The following is a 22,268-nucleotide window of genomic DNA, read 5'->3' on the forward strand; positions in this document are numbered from 1 at the left end:
TTACCCCCGTTTAGCCTTGTCCCCTCTCCTCTTCCCTCGGCCCTGGCCCTGGTGGAAGGTGACCATTCTCAGGTCTTGCTCCCAATTCCAGACACACACTTTTTGTTGTTGGAGGGCAGGGGTTAAGCCAAGCCAAACTTCCCAACTTGGTTTTAAAGTAAAGGGCACGTGGGACTGTCCTTGGTCTTATCTCCTCGCTGGTTCTGAGCTGAGCACAGAGGAGTCGTGGCCTGTGCTGTGTTCTTCCCGGCAGAACCGCCCCCCCGATCCTGGAGGGTCCCGAGCATAAGACCTTCGCCCCTGCAGGGTCCATACTCCACTTAGGTCGTGAACTCCTTGGTCTCTCACCTGCCCCCGTCCTCCTCCTCCTCCGTAAGCGTGGGGCCTGTTAGAGGAACAGCAGGCCGTCAGATGCCTTGTCTGTCTTTACTCCCAAGTCAAAATTGAGGAGCCAGTTTCCATGGAGATGGACAACCACATATCAGACAAGGATGAGAGTTGCTATGACAACGCAGAGGCAGCCTTCAGTGATGACGAGGAGGATCTCAACAGCAAAGGTGAGGCTGGCGGCCAGGGCAGGGCAGGGCGCGTCGGCCCCGGGGACCCGATGGCAGGGGCAGCCTGTCAGTGAGCTTTGTTGGCGGTGCTGGAAAACACCAGGGTGCAGAGCCCTGTACCTGGCTCTGAGGCCAGAGGAACGGGGCGGGGGGCCCCTGGGCCGGGCAGGCACACGCCCAGGGGAAGGCCGCCGGCGCCCAGGGCTGGGCAGTGACTTCTCTTCTACCTACTCCTTCAGGAAAGAAGAGAGAGTTTCGCTTCCACCCTATCAAGGAGACGGTGGTGGAGGAGCCGGTCGATATCACCCCTTTCCTTGACCAGCTGGACGAGTCCCTGAGGGACAAGGTGCTCCAGCTACAGAAGGGCAGGTGAGTACCTGCTCCCCACCCGGGAGGTCCAGCCCGGGCTCTCCACCTGGTGCCCGATGGGTGGCCGGAGGCTGGCGTTTCCACTGATAGTTGAAGCTATTTGTGAGGTGCCTTCCACAGTTTAGGTTGGGGGTTGTGGGCTGGGAGTGGGGCCGCCTTGTTCCCCAGCACCCCAGGTTCTCACTTGGTAGGCTCAGACGAGAGGAGCCTTTGAGATCCGAAGCAGGATGGGGGAGATGCCCCTTCTCTATGGGCCTCTGTCCAGACAGCAGCAGGGTCGGCCCCAGGCCCAGGCTCCCACAGAGCCCCTTGGCTTGGCCGTGTTACGTGTGCTGGTGCGTGTGCACGCTCTCCTGGGCGTGCATCCTGCCCTGTGCTGTCACTCACGGCCTTGACATTTCCTCTTATGTCTGCGTGCAGCGATACGGAGGCACAGTGTGAGGTCATGCAGGAAATCGTGGACCAGGTCCTGGAGGTGAGGACGACCTGCCGTCTTGGGGGGCAGCAGCCTGGCCTGCCCAGCTGCGAGCCCCCAGGCAGCTGACCCCTCCTTCCCCCACCCACATGGGCCCCTCTGACGGGGAGGGCCGGGGTGATCCCGAGGTGGACGCTTATGGGGCTCGGGCAGCGGGGCAGGAAGGCCCGGCCCGGCGGTGACCCGTCCGGTGTCTCCTGCGCAGGAAGACTTCGACTCGGAGCAGCTATCTGTCCTTGCGTCCTGCCTGCAGGAGCTCTTCAAGGCCCACTTCCGGGGGGAGGTGCTGCCCGAGGAGGTCACGGAGGAGTAAGGCTCATCCCCACCCCACCCCACCCCGGGCCTCCGAGCCAGAGTGGCTCTTAGAGTCCAGTCCAGCAGGCCCCTTGCTGTGAACTTGAGACGAAGAACCTGTTGGCTTGTTTTTATTCTCCCGTGTGCTGATCCATTTAAACAAGGGTTTCCTTCGGCCTGCTGAGCGCCGAGCATCCTGGGGCATGGGGTTAGCACCCCGTCCCTTGTGCCCTGGACCCGCCCCGAAGGGCAGGCATCTCCCTTGAAATGACAGTGACAGCCCGGATGTGGTTCCACGCTAGGACACTGCCTCCTCTGTCACCAGCTTCCAGGGCCACAGGGCACTTACCTATGGTTCGCAAAGGAGCAGGCCAGCACATGGCCTCGTGCGGGTCACCACACTCCTGCCTGTAGCCCAGCCTGTCCCTTAAGTGGGATCTCACATCCCCTTCCTCCTGTAGGTCTCTGGAGGAGTCTGTGGGGAAGCCTCTCTACCTGATATTTAGGTAAGCGCCCCACTGTCGGGGGCACTGCCCTGCCAGGCCTCCTCCCTCTGGCACACACACGCTCCTGTCCTGGGGTGAGGGACTCCCTTTCCAGGCAGGACGGGGTGTGCAGCGGGCACAGGTGGCCACGCCTCCCCCGGCTCCCCGGGAGCATGTGCCCTAGGGAGCTGCCTGCCCCACCCCCACCTGCAGGAACCTGTGCCAGATGCAGGAGGACAACAGCAGCTTTTCTCTGCTCCTGGACCTTCTCTCCGAGCTGTATCAGAAGCAGCCCAAGATTGGCTACCACCTGCTGTACTACCTGAGAGCCAGGTGAGCGTGGTCCCCACATGCCAGGAGGCTCAGGAGGCACCTGGAGAGCGTGTCCCGCATGCGCTGACTCCCTCACCCTTGGCTGGCATCACCGGGGTCTTCCCTGTATGCTTTTTCTTTCACAAGAAAGTAACAGCTTTCACGTGTACAATTCAGTGGTTTTCAGAATATTCACCAAGTTATGTCACTGTCACCGTGCTCTAATTTAGAATATTTTTATCAGCCTGCAAAGAAACCCATGCCCACTAGCAGTCACTTTCCTGTCCTCCCTTCCACCAGCCCCGTCCACCACTGATGCGCTTTCTGTCTGTGCATTTACTCATTCTGGGTGTTTCATATCAGTGGCATCAACCAGTGTGATTGTTCGTGACTAGTCGTTTTCACTTAGCATGTTTTGGAGGTTTGTACCCTTGTAGCGGGGATCGGTACTCCGTTCCTGTTTTAGGACCGAGTAATACTCCGCTGTGCAGACGTACCACCGTGTGCTATCCATTCACTCCGCGATGGACACTTCGGTTTCCACTTCTTTGTTGTGCATAGAGCTGCCATGAATATTTATACACAAGTTTCTGCACGGAAATGTTTTCAGTTTTCCTCAGTATACACCTAGCAGTGGGTCAGATGGTAGCTCTGTTTTTAAATTTGTGAGGAACTGCCGAGCTATTTTCCGAAGTGAGCACAATCACTCTACGTTTCCACCAGCAGCAGTGTGTGCGAGCTGTAATTTCTCCACACTTTCCCTGTTTCTGGCTTTTGGATGACGGCCGTCCTCATGGGTGTGAAGTGGTGTCTCACCGGTTCTGGTGGCTTGTGATGTGGGACGTGTCACATGCTTATTGGGCATTTGCATATTTTCTTTGGAGAAATGTCTGTTGAAATTCTCTCCTGTCTTTAATTGGGTTATTTGTCTTTTTAATGGTTGATTTTTAACAATTCTTTACATGTTCTGGATACAGGTCCCCTGATCAAGTATATGGTTTGCATATATTTTCTCCCATTCTGTGGGTTGTCTTTTCACACTCTTGATGGCATTCTTCGAAACTTACAAGTTTTAAATTCTGATGAAGGCCACTTCACTTTTGTTTTTGTCACTTGTGCGTTTGGTGTCATGAAGGTGAACACTTAGCGTTCTTCTAAGAAGCGTATAGTTTTAGTTTTTACGTGGAGGCCCCTCACCCACTTTGAGTTAAGTTTGGTACATGTTGTGACGTAGGGGTCCTCGTCGCTCAGAGCCCAGAAGGCAGGCGGGCCGCTTTCTCCAGCCTCGCCTGACCCCCGTCTCCTGTGCTGACCGTCACCTGTTAGTAGATTCCTGACGGTCAGAGCCCTGCCAGGGGCACCGGGGAAGGAAGAGCAGGAAGGAGAGTGCGTCCGAGAGAGATCAGCCCCGGGGTCTCAGGCAGCAGAGGGATTCCCGGGGGGCCCCACGGCGAGGTGGGAGGCTGGGTGCCCAGGCCCGGCTGCTGCCTGAGACCCGGCTGGTCTTGCAGCAAAGCCGCCGCAGGGAAGATGAACCTGTACGAGTCGTTCGCCCAGGCCACCCAGCTGGGCGATCTGCACACGTGCTTGATGATGGACATGAAGGCTTGCCAGGAGGATGACGTGCGGCTGCTGTGCCACCTCACTCCCTCCATCTATACCGAGGTCAGAGCTCTGCCTGCATGGGGGGCAGGGGGCGCCCGTCCCAGTGCCCACAGCCAGCCCCCCGCACCCCCCCATGGCCTTCCTACACCACAGTTGTCCCACCTCCACCTCTCCTTATTAAAGGGGAACGATGGCTGAAACCCGCCAGGTTCCTGTGCTGTGCTTTGTCTGTGGTGTGAGTGGGGTCTGGGCCTCTCCACGCGGCTCCTCTGAACCCACGATGGGTCCCCCAAACAGAGCCACGTTCACAGATCCGAGCCCCAGGGCCCGCCGACGGCTCACCCTAGGTTCTCTCTAATGGTTGGTTGGCCAAGCCCAAGGCCTCGAGCGCAGGCTCAGCGTTTGCTTCCCCAGCTCACTCGCAGTCTCTAGGAACTGGGACAGAGGAGGACGTAGCAGCTCTTCCTCCTCTTGGCGAAAGTTCCCAGGAACTGGGAAATCAGGGCGTGGGGTGTGGGTGTGACCGGGGGACTGTGATCTCAGCCAGAAGCTGGAGGGAGGCGGGATATCGGTGCCCAGGATGGCAGTTTCCTCCCCGGTGAATTGGCCTCCCCAGAAGGGGTCCTGCCCACACCCCTCACGCACCCTAAACACTCACTCTCTACACCCTCTTTAGAGCTGCCATGCGTGTCGTCGCCTCACCCACACAGGACGCACGGTCACGTCCAGTCCCTTGGGGCCGCAGCTTTGTCCCTGCCTGGGTCCCCTGCTCCCCTCACACACCACGGCCCCTGCTGTGCTCAGCGATAACAGCCCGGCTCTTCACGGGCCAGCTGCCCAGCGTCAGGACTGCTGGGCCTTTGCCTCGGGCCCTGTCCGGCTGCCCCAGCCCCCGAGCATGTGAGGTGCAAGCACGGGCTGCGCCCTGGCCCCTGCCCTAGCTCCCCTCTTCTCTGCAGTTTCCAGATGAGACCTTGCGGAGTGGGGAGCTGCTGAATATGATTGTGGCCGTCATCGACTCTGCACAGGTGAGCGCCCAGCTGTCATCCCGAGGCCTGGGGGCGGGACTGGGGAAATGGGGCCTCAGAGGGGAGCCCCGGCCGCTCCTGAGCAGCTGTGAGTGCGTTAGGCCACGGGGCTGGGAAGGACGGCCGAATCCCGGAGAGGCATGCTGGGCCGCCAGTCCCTCTGGGGGTCCCCCTTCTCCTCCATAGTCTTTGGGCGCTTCCGTTCCATGGCGACAGCGAAGGATTGGTTTTTGCTCTCAACCGGCCTCCCCCTTGACTCAGGATGAAGTGGCCAGACCATTGCTGTGTGACCTTTCCACCACGCAGAGGTCCCTAAGTAGCGGCAGCTTTGCTCAGGCCCATTCTCAGGCCTGAACTGCCATGCATTTCTGTTCTCTCCACTCAGTTGCCCCATCCATGAAGGAGGAAGTTTAGCACTCCGGAGTCCTGCCTTTGCTTTTCTCTTCCTCACACCTGTAATCCAGAGCTCGGCCTCGCATAGCCCTTCCCTCCTCCTTGGGCACAGCCTGGGACGGGTCAGAGGCCCAGACTATGGCCAGGTTGTCCGTTCTCCTGCCATCAGAGCATGGCAGGTGGTTTTCCCTAACTATGTTTGCTCCCAATAGGCCTGTGGTTACTCTTCAGGCCTGTCGCGCCTTTCCCAGACCGCTTTATCCTTCAGAGACCCCAGCATCCATCACATGCCATTTCCTCCCCATCCCTTTAAACTAGGTTTTCACTTCCTCTGGTTTTCCCCATACAAGCCCTCCTGCTTCTCCTTCCATGCGAGTTTCCTGGTCTCTTGTACAATCAGTGGTCTGCCCCCTTGCCCTCCTTAGCTCCAGGAGCTGGTCTGCCATGTGATGATGGGGAACCTGGTCATGTTCCGAAAAGACTCCGTGCTCAACATCCTCAGTGAGTGAGCAAACCCTTCAGGTACCCTGGGAGCAGGTGGGGGTGGGGGCAGCCTGTGTGTCCCTTAGAAACAGGAAAGCTGGTTCTGGGGCTCGGGGGGGAGGGCGGCACTCCACCCGCTGTGTGGTCCTGGGCCACGGCTCCCGGATCTGTTCCTTGTTCTGCAACACGGAAAGCGCGCGTGGGACCTGCAGCCTGAGGACTGCAGGCCGATGGGAGTGCAGCGGCATGTGAAGGCTTTGGGTGTGCTCGGTGTGGAAGGGAGGCTTAGGAAAAACCTCTGTGCCAGCTCTGCTCTGGGAGCCGGTGGGCAGTGGGTCAGCCGCGGGGGGCGGCGGGGGGCGACGGGGGAGAGAACTGTCTCCTCTGCCCGCAGTCCAGAGCCTGGACTGGGAAACCTTTGAGCAGTACTGTGCCTGGCAGCTCTTCCTGGCGCACAACATCCCCCTGGAGACCATCATCCCCATCCTGCAGCACCTCAAGTACAAGGGTGAGTGGGGCTGTGCGTGGGCAGCCTGGGGGTGGGAGCCTGGGCTTCCAGATGAGCCCAGAGCCACCGCCCCCTTCCCACTACAGGGCCGCGAGGAGGGCGGGCTCCCTGTGGCCCACCTGCTCTTAGCTGAGGCCAGCAGGCCCTCTGAGCCAGGAGCCGGGGGCCTATAGGACTGGGGAGGGGCTGTTCTTCCTGGAGGTACACCTTCTCCTGAATGGCCTCTCCCCTCCCCACAGAGCACCCCGAGGCCCTGTCCTGCCTTCTGCTTCAGCTCCGGAGAGAGAAGTGAGTTCCAGTCCAGCACACCAAGAGATGGGCCGCATAAAGGGCTTCAGGCCCGCCCCTTTGGCCGCGGTTTCTCCTATTGTGGACGTGGGCTCATTCTGCCCTTCCCCCAAAGTGATTTACAAATAGGCAGCTCCCCTGGGACCTGGGCTTCCTCTCGACTTTACCCCCCTGCCCACCAGGAGCTGCCCTGGGAGGTGGGGACCGGACATCCCTGCTTCCTGCTGCCACAGCAGTTCTAATCCCGGTGGCTCCTGCCTCCTCCCCTCCCCCACACTCCTGGGGCCATGGGGCTAATCCAAGGGGAGAAAGGGTTAGAGCCCAGGGCTCACGCACCACCCCCTCCCTCAATCTGCCGTGCTTCCTGCCAGGGGTAGGGCCAACAGGGAGAGGAGGCCGGCCCCTCCCTCCATCACTGGCACTTTTCCAACAGCCCCACGTAAACGGGGAAACAGCTGTCTTTTCCTTCCTACCTTCTCGCCTTCCTTCCACCTTTTCTCCTCTTGCCTGAGACACTAGAAATGGTACAGAGTGTCCTAAAGGAAGGGAGAGGTTCGGGGGGCCGTGCAGGCTGGGTCTTCCCGGCCCTCTCCTGGTGCCAGGGTGGCCCACAGGCTCTGGTGGGCAGGGCAGTGCTCACGTACCACATGCTGTCCCTTTGCCTCCCTGACCCATTTCCGGACTATTTTGGGCAAAGCGGGGGCGATTTGGTGGCTTCCTTCCCCACACGTGCATGCACGCACCTTCTAGCACAGAAACTAAAGAATCTCACTTCTTGTCTCCTCGCTTCCGCAAAGGATGAAACCAGGCATTCCTGGGCCCAAAGAGAAGAGGGAGAGGGATGTGAGAGCAGGAAGCTACTGCAGGACTCGCGTGGGGCAAGGGTGGGGCAGGCTGGGCTTTGGGAAATGAGTACCCGGGAGAGAGCCTGCGGTTCCGGTGCCCACTGCGCCTGCCACTTCCCCAGGCCCAGCGAGGAGATGGTGAAGATGGTGCTGAGCCGGCCCTGCCACCCCGACGACCAGTTCACCACCAGCATCCTGCGGCACTGGTGCATGAGGCACGACGAGCTGCTGGCCGAGCACATCAAGTCCCTTCTCATCAAGAACAACAGCCTCCCGCGCAAGAGGCAGAGGTGGGACCCTCGGCCGCCAGCCCCCGCACCCATCCGTCCGCCCCACCTGGCTTGTGGGCGACATCTAGTGGTCTGACACTCCTGGCAGGCCGGACCACTGGCCCTGGCCCTCTTCCCAGTGCCCTGTGGCTGGTCCCTGCCCTGGCTCTCCTCCCAGTCAGGGCTGTGTGTGTCTTCAGGAGAGACCCTGGTGGTGGGGACAGGGGGTCCTGCACTCCTGAGCCCTCACCTCCGGTTCTGACTTCCCCACAGCCTGCGGAGCTCCAGCAGCAAGCTGGCCCAGCTGACTCTGGAGCAAATCCTGGAACACCTGGACAACCTGCGCCTCAACCTGACCAACACCAAGCAGAACTGTACGCCCGCCCGGCGGTACTGCCCTCGCTCCGCCGGCCACTGGAGCCCGGTGGGGACGGGGCAGGCGGTGCCCCTGGGGAGCTGCGTGCTCCCATACAGCTGACTGCTCTCCTTTCCTTCCCTCTCTAGTTTTCAGCCAGACCCCAATTCTCCAGGCTCTGCAGCACGTCCAGGCAAGCTGTGACGAAGCCCACAAGATGAAGTGAGGCTCCTTGGCCTTGGGAAGTGGTGGGGGAGGGCCGAGGCGAGGGGCCTGCTCCAGACACAAGCTTAATGACTAGCAAGCCCCTGGGGTTGCGGAGAGACCCGGGCATGGGGCCGAGAGAAGGATGGGGGCACCAGAAGAATGAGGCGCCCACTCCGACAGCTCGTTCTCCGTTCCCTCAGGTTCAGCGACCTCTTCTCCCTGGCCGAGGAATACGAGGACTCTTCCACCAAGCCACCCAAAAGCCGGCGAAAAGCAGCGCTGTCCAGCCCCCGAAGTCGAAAGAACGCCACACAGCCCCCGAACGCTGAGGAAGAGTCGGGTTCCAGCAGTGCCTCGGTGAGACCCCCGCCAGTGCACAGGGGCACAGGGAGCGCGGGGTGCAGGTGGAGTGGGGCAGCGCTCGTGCCGGCTGGTGACCCCTTCCATCTCTTCCAGGAGGAGGAGGACACAAAACCGAAGCCCGCCAAGCGGAAACGGAAGGGGTCCTCTGCAGTGGGCTCCGACAGTGACTGAGGCCCCTGCTTGGACCGCCCTCCCCTCCTCGGTGAATCAGGTTCCCTAGGGGCTGGGGGGCCAATAGGGAAACAGCCTCCCCCACCCCAAACGCACTGGGGGTAGCCTGATAAGCTGCCGTGCAGCCCCAGCCCCTCCTCCCCCCCCCCCCCCCCCCCCCCCCCGGGGCCCCCAGCCCCATCACACTGCTGCTTGGCTTCCACGGAAGCCAGAGGCTGTGCAAGGCCCCCCTTTCCCCGCCTCCCAAAGATCTGTTTCAACCAAAAGGAGAAATGGCAAAGGGGCAGCGATCCTGGGATGAGAGGAAAGACTCGAGTGTGTGGGTGTCCCTCGCGACTTCCCCTCCAGGTCTTGATTTGCTCTGAACAGGCATTTTATGAAATGGGCATTGAGTGGCCGGGCGCCTGTTCCTCTCCCTGGGGCCAGTGCCACAGTGTTCAGGAAGGACCCTGAGAGAGAGGCCACGGCCCTACCTGCTGTGCCCTGGAGGCTTGTGTTGGCCTGAGGTTGGCACCTCAAGCTGGGCTGGAGTCCCAGACGTGTTCCTCAGAACTGTCAAATGGTCCCACATTTTGGGTTGTCTTTTTTTTTTTTTTGGGCAGAGATAATCGTGTTTTAAAAGTTGTTTTTAAATGATAATAAAACAAGCCAGAATCTCTTTTGTGCCAGTTGCTGCCCCCACTTACCCTTTGCGTTCATCTCAATTTCATTGGCACCCCCTGTGGCTTCACAACTCCCCCCTTTGCCCTTTCGGCCCACCCCCCTTCTTGTATGAATCAGGAGGGGCTTGGTTTTGCCACCCACCCCTGTCCTTCCAGCTGCCACTGGCCACGCCAGCCAGGCACTGACCTGTCCGGGCAGAAATTGATGCCAAGGTCTGTCCTTACTCATCTCTCAAGAAGCTCGAGGCTTCCACAAGCTGGTACTTATCCTGTGTTCAGTAAGGCCATGTGCTTACCAACTACCAGGGGACCAAGTGCGGGGCGAGTTCAGCTACCAGGGAGAAGGCCCCTCTTCCAGTCTGTACCAGCAGAAAGAGCTTGGCTAGGCTTTTGTCCCCACGCGGACCAGGGGCTGCGTGGCCAGCTGAGGAGACGAGTGAAGCTGGGCTGAATGCAGACAGCTCCTACTCAGCCTGCAAATTTGTCTCAGAATCCAGGTTCTCCCTCCCTCAAACCTTCTCCTTCCTTTGAAAGTAAAACGCTGGAGGCGGCCTTTCCTTCCTCTCTCCTTCCCGTTTCCTCTGCCCCAATTAAAACCGGGATGGAAAGCCTTGGCCGGCCTGCCCGATTACAGCACCCTTTCCAAAGGGAGGAGCCTCCGCGTGGCCCCTCCAGAAATCTGGCTGGCTGGGCCTCCACCTTTCCCCTACTTAGCTCTCGGCCCCCACCCATCCGCTGGGGTTGCTGCTGCTGCTGGCTGCTGGCAGCTGGAGGGCGGGCATGGGTCTGGCTACCGTGCTGGGACTTGCAGCATCAAACGGGCAAGGGGCCGAGTTCTTGGTCTCTTGGGAGACAACAGTAGCACCCTCCAGCCCCGGATGCAAAAGGGATAGAAGGGGGAGAGATGGACTTCGATCCAAACGCCCTGGCTCACAGACCTGGACGCCAAAGTCCAGCCAGAAGCCTACACCGCCCTTGAGGCGAAGGAACCTAAAACGGGAGATGACCCCGGGATCGAGGGGAGGCAGGCGCACCGCCCAGGACCTGGTGGGGTGCGGGCGCGAGCAGTCGGGAGGGAGCGCGCCCAGGGCGGAGCGTAGGGGTGGGGAGGCCGGGAGTGCGGGGGCCGCCCCCAGCCCCGCCGCTCTGCTCCAGGGGGGAAGGGGCGTGTGCCAGCGCACGCGCGCTCCCGGGAAGGAGCAGTCTCAGATCCAGAACGAGCAGCCCCAGTTTTTCGGAAGCGAGTATCAGGACTGGCTGCGAGCGGCCGGAGCCAGACGGCGCAGGGTCGCGGAAGAGGGCACATGGCTGCTCTCCTGCTGCTGCCCCTGCTGTTGCTGCTGCCGCTGCTGCTGCGCCTCTGGCCCCAGTGGCGCTGGCTCGCCGCCGACTTGGCCTTCGCGGTGCGCGCCCTACGCTGCAAACGCACGCTCCGAGCGCGCGCCTTGGCCGCGGCCGCCGCCGACCCGCAGAGTCCCGAGGGGGGCTGCAGCCTGGCCTGGCGCCTCGCACAGCTGGCCCGCCAGCGGCCCGCGCACACCTTCCTCATCCAGGGCGCGCGGCGCTTCAGCTACGCCGAGGCCGAGCGCCAGAGCAACCGGGCGGCGCGCGCCTTCCTGCGCGCTCGGGGCTGGGACGGGGGCCCGGGTGGCGGCGGCGGCGCGGGTGGCGCCCGGGAGGGCGAGCGGGCGGCCGGAAGCGGCGCGGCCCGGGCCGCGTGGGAAGGGGATGGCGCGGCCCCTCTGGCACCCGGAGACACCGTGGCGCTGCTTCTCCCTGCCTGCGCGGAGTTCCTGTGGCTCTGGTTCGGGATGGCCAAGGCCGGCCTGCGCACGGCCTTTGTGCCCACCGCCCTGCGCCGGGGACCCCTACTGCACTGCCTCCGCAGCTGCGGCGCGCGCGCGCTGGTCCTGGCGCCAGGTAAGGCCGGAGCGCCCCGGCGGGGCGGGGCCTGCAGGAAAGGGGCGTGTCCGACGGGCAGAAGGGCGGGGCACAGAGCTCTCACCGGGTTTCGCAAAGGGTGGGGATACGTTTCTGGTTTGCGAAGGGATGGAGCTGGGTCTTTGGTGCCACAAGGATTCCCTGGGCTTCAGGTCCCAGGCCCGTGATTGGGATGTTTATACTCTTCACCCCCATCCAAGAGCAGTGGGGCGGGCCGCGGGGTGGGGGGAGGGCGGTGCAAATAAGCTAAGGGGTGGGGAAGGCTTGTGGGTGGCGGCAGGCAGAGAAGCGAGGCTGTGCTTTCCCACCGCATCCAGAGTTCGTGGAGTCCCTGGAACCAGATCTGCCGGCCTTAAGAGCCATGGGGCTCCACCTGTGGGCTGCAGGGCCTGAAACGCATCCTGCTGGCATCAGCGATTTGCTGGCTGAGGTGTCTGCTGAAGTGGATGAGCCTGTGCCTGGGTACCTGTCTGCCCCCCAGAGTGTGATGGACACGTGCCTGTACATCTTCACCTCGGGCACCACCGGTGAGGCCAGGACACCATGCTTACCTCCCAGAAACTCAAGATGGGAAGGGCAGGGGTCTGGGACCTGCTCAGCCCCCAGCCCCCACCTCCCCTCCCCCGCAGCAAAACCCCCAGAGGGGATACTGATCCCAGCGGCCATATATGTCCTCCCACCTCCCCGGACTTCCCGCGTTTCCAGGACAGCCTTGCCTCTGCCTCTTTCTGTGGCAAACCCAGCAGGCGCAAAGAGGGAGGCAGGGCTCTGAGCTGAGCCCTCTTCCCTGGTCTCCCCCGCCCACAGGCCTTCCCAAGGCTGCTCGGATCAGTCACCTGAAGGTCCTGCAGTGCCAGGGTTTCTACCAGCTGTGTGGCGCCCGGCAGGAGGATGTCATCTACCTGGCCCTCCCACTCTACCACATGTCTGGCTCCCTGCTGGGCATCGTGGGCTGCTTGGGCATTGGTCAGTCTCCCCCAAAAGCCCCATTCAGTCCTCCTGCAGGTGTTTCTTCCAGCAAACAGTTAGTAAGCACCTGCTGGGGTGCTCACCTGGAGTGCTCCTGAGTCCTTCAGGTAGACACTCCAGAGCAAGGAGGAGGCAGGCCTTACTCTCCGGGAGCTCCTGGTACAATGGAGAAGCGTGGCCTGCACAGGCCTGCAGACTAAGGAGGCCACGGGGTTCATGGAACTCCCCATTCCAGGGGGAGGGGGTGGGGAGGGCTGGGAGTGTCGCCCAGGAGGAGGCAAATGCAGGAGAGGGTTGGGACTTGGGGTAGGGGACACGGATGGACCCTTTGGTGATGGAGAGAGGAAGGGCCACTCACCTCTGAGGCACAGGTGGGAAAGGAAGAGGCCACCTTGGCCAGCCCCCTGAAAGAGAGAACGTCACACGGCAGCTGCCCTTAACCTCACCTCCTTCCTTCCCCTCCCTCCCGGCTTCCGGCAGGGGCCACAGTGGTGCTGAAGTCCAAGTTCTCAGCTGGTCAGTTTTGGGAGGACTGCCAGCAGCACGGGGTGACAGTGTTCCAGTACATCGGAGAATTGTGCCGCTATCTCGTCAACCAGCCCCCGGTGCGTGGGCACCACGCTGGGCAGAGCCACCGAGAGGCGGGGGTGCAGGCTCGAGTAGTTGACAGAGATGCTGAGACAGTTGTGGGGGGTGGGGGGTTGGAGGGAGAGGCAGCAAGGAGAAGAAAATGGCAGGGTGGGTTGGGGCCCGGGACAGTGGGGCCTCTGATGACTGGGGCGTCTGAGGGGTCACAGTGGAGAGGTTTCTGGGCAGTGGGAAAATGGGCCATCCCTTTGGGGAGCTGGCATCTTGATGTTGAAGCCCTGTCCCTCAGAACCAGGCAGAACGTGGGCACAAGGTTCGGCTGGCGGTGGGCAGCGGGCTGCGCCCAGACACCTGGGAGCGGTTCGTCCGGCGCTTCGGGCCCCTGCAGGTGCTGGAGACATACGGACTGACCGAGGGCAACGTGGCCACTTTCAACTACACAGGACAGCGGGGCGCCGTGGGCCGTGCTTCCTGGCTCTACAAGGTGAGAGGCAGGGAGGAAAGTGGGAACCCTGTGGAACAGTGGGGGGGGGAGAGCGGGCGGGGAGGGGGCTCAGGCAACTGAAATGACCCAGTGCCTGGGCCTCCCTTCCCCAGCAAGTCTTCCCCTTCTCTTTGATTCGCTATGATGTCACCACAGGAGAGCCGTTTCGGGACACCCGAGGGCACTGTGTGGCCACACCTCCAGGTTCGTGCTCGTGGGGTGAACAGGGAGGTGAGGCTGGCACGGGAGGATGGGCCCCGGGAAGTGGGGGCTCCAGGCAAGGCCACCCCTGACCCCCGGGACTCTGCCAGGTGAGCCAGGGCTGCTGGTGGCTCCCGTGAGCCAGCAGTCGCCGTTCCTGGGCTACGCCGGGGGGCCAGAGCTGGCCCAGGGAAAGCTGCTGAAGGATGTCTTCCGGCCGGGGGATGTTTTCTTCAACACTGGGGACCTGTTGGTCTGCGATGACCAAGGCTTCCTTCGCTTCCATGACCGCACTGGGGACACCTTCAGGTATCTGTCCCGACGTTTCCCACTCCTTCTTGGGCATCCGGCCTCCGTGACCCGAGCCCCCTAAACCTCTGCTCCTTCATCGCCTGCCCCAGCCCAGCTCCTCATCTAAACTCTCAGTCCTGCTGCCTCCCTGTGGCCCGGGCACCCTGCCCTCATCTCTGACCCTCCCTCCCTCCCCGCCCCCCCGTCACGAGACCCTGACTCCTGACTCCCTTCAAATCTCTGCTCTCTGGCAGGTGGAAGGGAGAGAACGTGGCCACGACCGAGGTGGCCGAGGCCCTGGAGGCCCTGGATTTTCTCCAGGAGGTGAACGTCTATGGAGTCACCGTGCCAGGTGCCCGGGCATGGGAGGTGTGGGGGGATACCCGGCCTGCCGCCCTGAGTTGGTATGACGGGCGCAGGGACAGAGGTCTCATGGTCGGCCACCGCCGCTGAGCCTCTCCCCACCCCCACCCAGGACACGAAGGCAGAGCTGGAATGGCAGCCCTGGTTCTGCGTCCCCCCCACTCTTTGGACCTTGGGCAGCTCTACACCCATGTTACTGAGAACTTGCCGCCTTATGCCTGGCCGCGGTTCCTAAGGCTGCAGGTAACCGGCCACTCCGGCTGTGACCCCCACCCCACATACACACAGCAGTTAATGGCTCCCTGACCCCACGAAGGGCCCCCCCACATAATACACTCTGAAGAGAAAGAACAGCGCCTTCACACCTGCGCAGACACCTGCTGCTCACCCCTTGTTCTCAGCCTGGCGCTTGCCTGTCACCCTCTCCCCTAGACCTTGACCTCATACCTGCCCCTGGACAAAATTCAGGCAACTTACCTGAGCCCCCAGCCACCCACCCACCAGTGCAGTGCCCTTTCCTTCACCTCCCTTTGATGTGCCCTCCCCAGGAGTCTCTGGCCACCACAGAGACCTTCAAGCAGCAGAAGGTTCGGATGGCGAACGAGGGCTTTGACCCCAGTGCTCTGTCTGGCCCGCTCTACGTTCTGGACCTGGCTGGGGGCTCCTACCTGCCCCTCACGGCTGCCCGGTACACAGCCCTGCTGGCTGGGGACCTTCGCATCTAAGAGCCCTGCCCCAGCTTGAGGGAGGGGCGTCGGGTGGGGACACGGCAGGTGCCCCGGGACTGTCAGGGATCTTTTCTCTACCAGATTTGTAATCATTCTTTTGTAATAAATGGGGCTGGAGCCAGTCTGGCTCTGTCTTTCTGATCTCCAGTACCAGTCTTCCGTGTCTGTCTGTGGAACTGCTTTTCCCCCGACGCTTGCCCTTGGCACAGAGCCCGGGCCCTTCTGCCCTGACTTCGTGTGCCTGGACCTCAGTGTTTTTCCTCTCAGGTGACCCCGGGTGATCCTTGTCCTTGGAGAACCCTGGTGACTGATGTCTGTCTGTGCTTGTGTGTATCCGGTCCTGGTTTCACTCCCTGAATGCAGGGCCCCCACTGCTCTCTGGGGAGCTGCAGGCCCCCAGGGGTTGGCTCAAGTGGCAGAGATGGACCAAGGCACAGAAATGCTGCTCCCTTGGTCAGCCAAACTGTCTCCACCGATTCAGGGGTGGTGGGGCCGGGGGGAAAGTCTCAACCAGGCAAAACAAAGGTTTGGTTTTGGGGAAAAGGGTACTCTAGAGGTCCTTCTCCTTCACAGCTGTGTCTGATAAGCCAGTGAGGGGAGGGCGGGCCATGTAGCCTCCCCAACTCAGATGTTTCCAATTTTACCTAATCTTAGTCATATGTTCCCAGAAGCAGCTGCTCGGGTTGAGGCCCACCAGGTTCTGGGGAGAGTTTGCCTGAAGTCCTCTCCTTGGAGCAGGGCTCGGAGTGTGTGTGTGTGTGTGTGTGTGTGTGTGTGTGTGTTAGCAGGGGGGATGGTGGGATCCAAAGGAAGAAGGCGACAAGAAAGTTAATCAGGGTGGGCCCGGTGGCTCAGGGGGGTGGAGCGCCGTGCTCCTAACGCTGAGGTCGCCAGTTCCATTCCCACATGGGCCAGTGAGCTGCGCCCTCTACAGCTGAGATTGTGAACAACAGCTCTCCCTGGAGCTGGGCTGCCATGAGCAACTGGAGGTTGGCATGAGCTGCCGTGGGATGCCGTGTGCTGCCATGTGCTGCCAGGAGCGATCGGCAGCCATCGTGAGTGGCCGGCAGCCTGACCGAGAGCTGCCGTGAGCTGCTGTGAGCGGCCAACTGACGACCGGCAACCGACTGCCTCAGTCGGGTGGAGCGCAAGGCCCATAACACCAGCAGGGGCCAGGGAGCTGTGTCCTACACAACTAGACTGAGAAACAATAGCTTGAACACAAGTGGGGGGGAGGCGGAAGAAAGGGGGGAAAAAGTTAATCATCTAAAAGCTTGAAATGATGAAACTCCGACATTTTCTCCTACTTTCCCTTGGGTTGTCTTTCCCCTCCCAAGGTCGGGGGGGGGGATGCGCCCCACCACCAACTTGGAATCCGTACAGCAAACCCTCCTATTCCAAAACGTACACCTTGCCCCAACCTCCACCAACAAATCCTGTCCTGTGTCACCGACAGACTAGTGTTTCCCCAAAAATAAGACCTCGCTGGACAATCAGCTCTAATGCGTCTGTTAGAGCAAATATTAGTATAAGACCCGGTGTCTTATTTATAATAAAATAAGACCGGGTCTGTATAATATAATGTAATGTACTATAAATACCGAGTCTTATATTAATTTTTGCTCCAAAAGACACATTAGAGCTGATTCCCTATTTTCAGGGAAACACGATAATTGAGACACACACTGAGGTGTAGGTGACGTCTTCACACACCCATAAATGTGGGATTTAGCTCATTCTGCTCACCTCTAATCTGCCAGGAAGAGTCTAATAGGGTTTGCCTGGGGGTGGTTGGCACGGGGTGGGGTGGGTAGCTTTGTCATTTGGCAGGAAGGGGGCCACCTCCTGCAGCTGCCCCCTTACAACCTTACCTCACCAGGTTTCCCAGGACTGAGCTAAACAGCTGTGGGGACAGAGTCCCAGAGAGCAGTTTCCAGGCTCTCGGCCTGACATGGAAGGTGCTGGCTTAGGTAGTAGATAGCCATCAACTGTGACTAGTTGGCCATCAGCTGTAACCAGTTAGCCATTGCCACTAATATAACTGCCGTGGCTATGCTAGGGGTTTGGTTGTTGGTTGTTTGGCAGAGAAGCAGACAGCAGGTTGCAGATCATGTGGCTCCTGCTTCCTGGGTCTCCAACCCAGCCGCCAGCGAGCATATAGTGGTGTGACTCCCCTACCTATGGCTCTGTTGGTCCTTTTTGGCCTCACCATGTCCTGCGTTCTTGTGCAGGGAGTGGGATCTGAGACCCTGCGTGATAGCAGCCATCTCCTCCCTTGTGGAATCACACACCAAGTCCTTTCCCCCACAATCCTTGTTTCATTTGCTCTAAATCTGCGCCATCCAACATGGCAGCCGCTGACCACAGCACCTATCGAGTGCTTGAAATGTGGCTTGTCTGTAAGTGTAAACGACACATCAGCTTTCAGACGTAGTACCAAAAAAAAAGTCCAAATATTTCTCTAATAATTGTTTTCTATTGCTTACGTGTTGAAATACTAGTTTGGATGGATTGAGTTCAATAAATATATTTAAATGAATTTCCCTTGCTTATTTTTACTTTATAAACGTGGCTACTAGAAAATTTAGAATTACATATGAGCCACGTTATATTTCTGCTGAACAGTGCTGGCCTCCACCCTGTCCCCACTCCTCACTCTACTGACCCACAAATACCAGGTGTAACGTGTCAGTTGTGCTATAAGACGCCTGATCCGTACACAGCAGCGCTTGAGCAAGGCCTGCTGGGAGGACTGTCGTGCAATGGGCGGAGCCAGGTGGGGGGCTGGCATTCCGTCCCCCAGGCCGACCCTCAGCTCTCTGAACCAGCTTTGTCACAGAGGCTACAGCTACGCAGTGGTAGGAATTGAGAGCTACGAAGGCACACTTCTGATCCAAAAGAATTAGGTTTTCCAAATACCACAATTAAAAATAAATTTTCAAAAAATAAATACATTTTCAAAGAATTAGGGTTTTTTGTTAAAAAAAAAAACAAACGAAACGTTGGAAGTAAATTAAAATAGAATTATGAGATAGTCGGCAAAGATAAAATAGGTTGGTTCTCAGGGGTCAGTCCCCTCGCAGGAGACTGGTCAACCACTTTGGGACACCGGGGTGGGAGGGCGGTGGACCAGAGAGCCCTGTCTCCCCGCCCTGCCCTCAAATTAGGGCCGGGTTCTCCGCTCTGTCTGTGGATCCCTAGGGTACCTAGTCCACGTGTCCTCAACAAATACAGGAGCCGGAAAAGGGGCACTGGGATCACAAAAACGCTGCTTGTGTTGTTTTGTTTTACAACCAGAGGACTAAGAATGGTTTGATATTTTCACATGGTTTAAGAAATCAAAAGACGAATAGTTCAAGACGTAAAAACTATATGGGATTTAGATTTCAGTGTCCACGGGTAGTTTTATTAGGACAGGCTAAACTCATTCCATCACATGTTGTCTTCTGTGCTACAAAAGCAGAGATGAAGAGTGACAGAGGCCATATGGTCTGCAAAGCATGAACTAGTTAGTGGGTGGCCCTTGACGGAAACCCCCGTGACGCCTGTTCTAGGGCCTGAGCCCTGCGGCCCACTGCTGCAGCTTCCCCACGCACAGGGGAGGGAGCCCGCCTAGGCCCGTGGAGCGGGAAGGCCCCCGGGGGACACTTACGACCGCTCCCCGCGGGGCCTGGCAGGAAGTTCCCAGCCGCCTGGCGCCGCTTGAGACCACTAGGTGGTGAAAGGCCCTAACCCGCCAGCAGCCCGACTCCTTCCCAGCGCCGCCACGTCCGCGGGTGAGGGAGGCGGGGAAGTGGGAGGGGTGGTCCTGCGTGGGCGGGACGAGCCCTCCGCGCCGTCCCACCCAGGAAGGCGCCTGCGCACTTGGGCAACGCCGCTGCTCTCCGCGCTCCCGCTGAAACTAAAGGAAAAATGGAGGGGCGAGGCCAAAGTACCTGGAGTTCTCCTCTTAGGGCCTCTTGGGCCACCTGCGGGGCGGAGATTAGTAATCTTTTTTTTTTTTTGAGATAATTCATAGACCATAAAATTTACCTTTTTAAAATTTAAAGTTCGGTTTTCAGTGTATTCATAAATTTGTGCAACCATAGCCACTATCTATTTATTGAGAACATTTTCATCACCGCAAAAGAAACCCCATTAGCAGTCACTCTGCGTTGTCCCCTCCCCCCAAGCCCCTGACAACTACCAATCTACATTCTGTCTCTATGGATCTATCTATTCTGGACTTTTCATATAAGTGGGACATACAATGTTTGTAAGCTTTTTTGTGTGGTGACTTTCACGTAGCACAATGTTTTTGAAGTTCATCCCGGTTGAGGAATCAGTACTCTATTCCTTTTTATGGCTGAATAATATTCTCTTGAATGTACACACCTTAATTTGTTCATCTATTCCGCAACTAATGGAATTTGGGCAGTTTCCACTTTTGACTATTTGAATAATAACTGCTATGAACGTCCATGCACAAGTTTTTGTGTGAACATATATTTTCAGTTCTCTTGGGTGTGTAGCTAGGAATGGAATTGCTGGGTCTTATAGAAATTCTGTTTAACTGTGTGAGGAATTGCCAAACTGTTTTCCACAGTGGCTACACCATTTTATATTCCCACCAGCAATGTGCAAGAGTTCCAATTTTTCTACATCCTCACCAACACGCATTATTTGTCTTTCGACTATAGCAATCCTAGTGGGTGTGATGTGGTATCTTATTATGGGTTTAATTTGCATTTCCGTGATGGCTAATGATGTTGAACATCTTTTCTTGTGCTTACTGGCATTTGTATATATTTTTCTGGAGAAATAAATGTCTATTCAAATTCTTTCCTTGTTTTGTAATTGGGTTATTTGCCTTTTTACTGTTGGATATGTGCTGGACTCAAGTTCCTTGTTAGATATATGGTTTGCAAATATTTTCTCTCATTCTGTGGGTTGTTTTTTTCACTTGCTCGATAGTGTCCTTTGAAACACAAAGGTTTTAAATGTTGGTGCAGTATAGTTTATCTATTTTTGTTCAAGGAGAATGTTGCAAGAGTTAGTTTTTCCCTAAGGGCAGATAAAAATGTGTTACATTTCATTGGGTAATATACTTGTTAGTAATATTGGTATTATTATTTGAAACTATGTTACGGCATATTTTTATAATAACACACGTATTAGGAGTCACTGTTTCCAGAGCAAGAAAAAAACTATATGTATAAAATAAGTGGAGTAAACATCTTGTATTTCACTGAAAAAGCCTAGAAGCAAGGGACCATCAACAGCAATGCGATGTCCTGGGGCTCGGCTCCTTGGAGGAAGGGTTGATTCCAGGTCTGGAGCAGGAAACACTCAGGATGAGCCTTGAGGCATCTCATGCCAGAAAGCCAGGATATCAAAAGGACACAGAGCTCCCACTGCGTAGGGAGCTGAATGTCAAAAAGGATTAATGGATGCACTTGAAACATTGCATATAGAACATGTAGCGCCTCAGAGTGGTATTAAAAGGGCATGAGGATAAAGGGAAAGAGAGGGAGAGACACCCATGGATAGAGCACCAACGCCTTACTCTGAAAACCAGCAGTTAAAGCAAAGAACTAAGCATTTGTCCCTGTGGGACTTGTATTTCAGAGTTACCAAATTGTCCTAGCTGATGAGGGAAAGTTCTTTACAAAAGACTTTCATTTAACCCATGAGGAAGGAATGATAGAATTGGGAAATCACCATTTTGTGTCCCCTAATGAAATAATTGAGTCAGGCAATTATCATCATTGAACAAAATGATTAGATGAATTTTACAATGGAGGGATCAGGGTATCACCACCCGAAGCCCCCTCTCTGTCTTAGTGTCAGTAATGCGGAACCACCCGACATGGCGTATCTCCTGACGAGATGCACTGTGCAGCACACAGCACCACCTGTGAAGTTGTCCTCCCTGTATGGACGCTGAGTCCCCCCAGGGCCACCATCCAATTGTAAGGATCACAGCCAACAGCACCAGAGAAAGCAAATGACCCAGAGTCCCGGTAATTCTGCTGGAAAAGGTCTCCATCCTCTCCAGCAACTCAGTGACATGTAAGGGGGGTGTTCTCAATTAGAGAACCAGAGGGACTATGCAGGGTGACAAGTGATGGGCGCAGGCTCAGGCGGCCTTAGGGAAGAGGCGAAGGGACAGCCCTGGGGACTAAGACCCGCAGGAAGGTGGTGGCCTTGGGTCTGCAGTGGGGCAGCTGCTCCAGGATTCAGAAAAGGGACGAGGCACAGAGCGGAGAGGGGTCTGGGCGTCAGTTTGCAAGGTGGTGGGCTCTTCTTCCATCTTCTCCTTAACAAATGTCCCATACTTCGGGCTTTGGGCACACAGCGGGGGACACACAAAGGCCCTGTCCTCGTGGAACTCACATTCCAGTGGAGGGGACACACACCACAAACCAGATGTGATGTCACGGAGTGACAATGTCAGAGAGAAGAGAGAGGGACCGTGTAGCGTTTTCTATTTGCTGCTGTCACATGACCACAGATGTAATGGCTCCAAGCAACACAAATGCATTAGCTCACAGCTCTGTGGGTTGGACTTCAGACACAGGTGTCTGGGTGAAAACAAGGTGTGGGCAGGCCTGCTGTCCTCCTGGGGGCTCCGAGGGGACAATCCATTCTTTGCCTTTCCCAGTCCAGGGGTCACCCCCATTCTTTTCGCCTTCAAAGTCAGCAGCAGCCAGATGGGTCCTTCTTGTATCACATCACTCTGACCCCCCTCTCCCTCTGACTTCTGCTAGCCTCTTCCACGTTTAAGGACCCTTGTGATTACATTGAACCCAACTGGATAACCCAGAATAATCTTACTTTAAAGTCAGCTGAGGGGGCCGGCCCGGTGTCTCAGGCGGTTGGAGCTCCGTGCTCCTAACTCCGAAGGCTGCCGGTTCGATTCCCACCTGGGCCAGTGGGCTCTCAACCACAAGGTTGCCAGTTCAATTCCTCGAGTCCTGCAGGGGATGGTGGGCAGCGCCCCCTGCAACTAAGATTGAACACGGCACCTTGAGCTGAGCTGCTGCTGAGCTCCC

General features: G+C 57.8%; 2 protein-coding genes across 2 annotated transcripts in view; both read left to right on the forward strand.

The window, feature by feature from the left end:
• The window catches only part of INTS3 (integrator complex subunit 3), a 33,541-nt gene extending 23,870 nt beyond the window's left edge, over nt 1–9,671 (forward strand). The window contains exons 15-30 of the mRNA XM_033093039.1: nt 438–557; nt 797–926; nt 1,347–1,401; nt 1,607–1,710; nt 2,157–2,201; nt 2,394–2,513; nt 4,004–4,157; nt 5,057–5,125; nt 5,944–6,019; nt 6,396–6,509; nt 6,749–6,797; nt 7,765–7,932; nt 8,185–8,285; nt 8,416–8,488; nt 8,674–8,830; nt 8,930–9,671. Of these exons, the coding sequence (XP_032948930.1) occupies nt 438–557; nt 797–926; nt 1,347–1,401; nt 1,607–1,710; nt 2,157–2,201; nt 2,394–2,513; nt 4,004–4,157; nt 5,057–5,125; nt 5,944–6,019; nt 6,396–6,509; nt 6,749–6,797; nt 7,765–7,932; nt 8,185–8,285; nt 8,416–8,488; nt 8,674–8,830; nt 8,930–9,007 (1,613 nt within the window). The 3' untranslated portion in view covers nt 9,008–9,671. The remainder of the gene's footprint in view (nt 1–437; nt 558–796; nt 927–1,346; nt 1,402–1,606; nt 1,711–2,156; nt 2,202–2,393; nt 2,514–4,003; nt 4,158–5,056; nt 5,126–5,943; nt 6,020–6,395; nt 6,510–6,748; nt 6,798–7,764; nt 7,933–8,184; nt 8,286–8,415; nt 8,489–8,673; nt 8,831–8,929) is intronic.
• Nucleotides 9,672–10,837: 1,166 nt separating this feature from the next.
• On the forward strand, nt 10,838–15,355 carry SLC27A3 (solute carrier family 27 member 3). Its single transcript, XM_033092013.1, has 10 exons — nt 10,838–11,589; nt 11,928–12,137; nt 12,418–12,576; nt 13,060–13,184; nt 13,457–13,651; nt 13,765–13,855; nt 13,963–14,161; nt 14,398–14,495; nt 14,619–14,749; nt 15,055–15,355. The coding sequence occupies exons 1-10, from the start codon at nt 10,974–10,976 to the stop codon at nt 15,229–15,231; spliced, it is 2,001 nt and encodes a 666-aa protein (XP_032947904.1). The 5' UTR covers nt 10,838–10,973; the 3' UTR covers nt 15,232–15,355.
• The last annotated feature ends 6,913 nt before the right edge of the window (nt 15,356–22,268 follow it).

The sequence above is a fragment of the Rhinolophus ferrumequinum genome, chromosome 22 (assembly GCF_004115265.2).
Source record: "Rhinolophus ferrumequinum isolate MPI-CBG mRhiFer1 chromosome 22, mRhiFer1_v1.p, whole genome shotgun sequence".
NCBI lineage: Eukaryota > Metazoa > Chordata > Mammalia > Chiroptera > Rhinolophidae > Rhinolophus > Rhinolophus ferrumequinum.

Coding starts and splice junctions, on each gene's coding strand:
- SLC27A3 (XM_033092013.1), top strand. CDS start 10,974: ATGGCTGCTCTCCTGCTGCTGCCCCTGCTGTTGCTGCTGCCGCTGCTG. Junction 11,590..11,927: donor CGCGCTGGTCCTGGCGCCAG/GTAAGGCCGGAG, acceptor CACCGCATCCAG/AGTTCGTGGAGTCCCTGGAA. Junction 13,185..13,456: donor ATCTCGTCAACCAGCCCCCG/GTGCGTGGGCAC, acceptor CCTGTCCCTCAG/AACCAGGCAGAACGTGGGCA.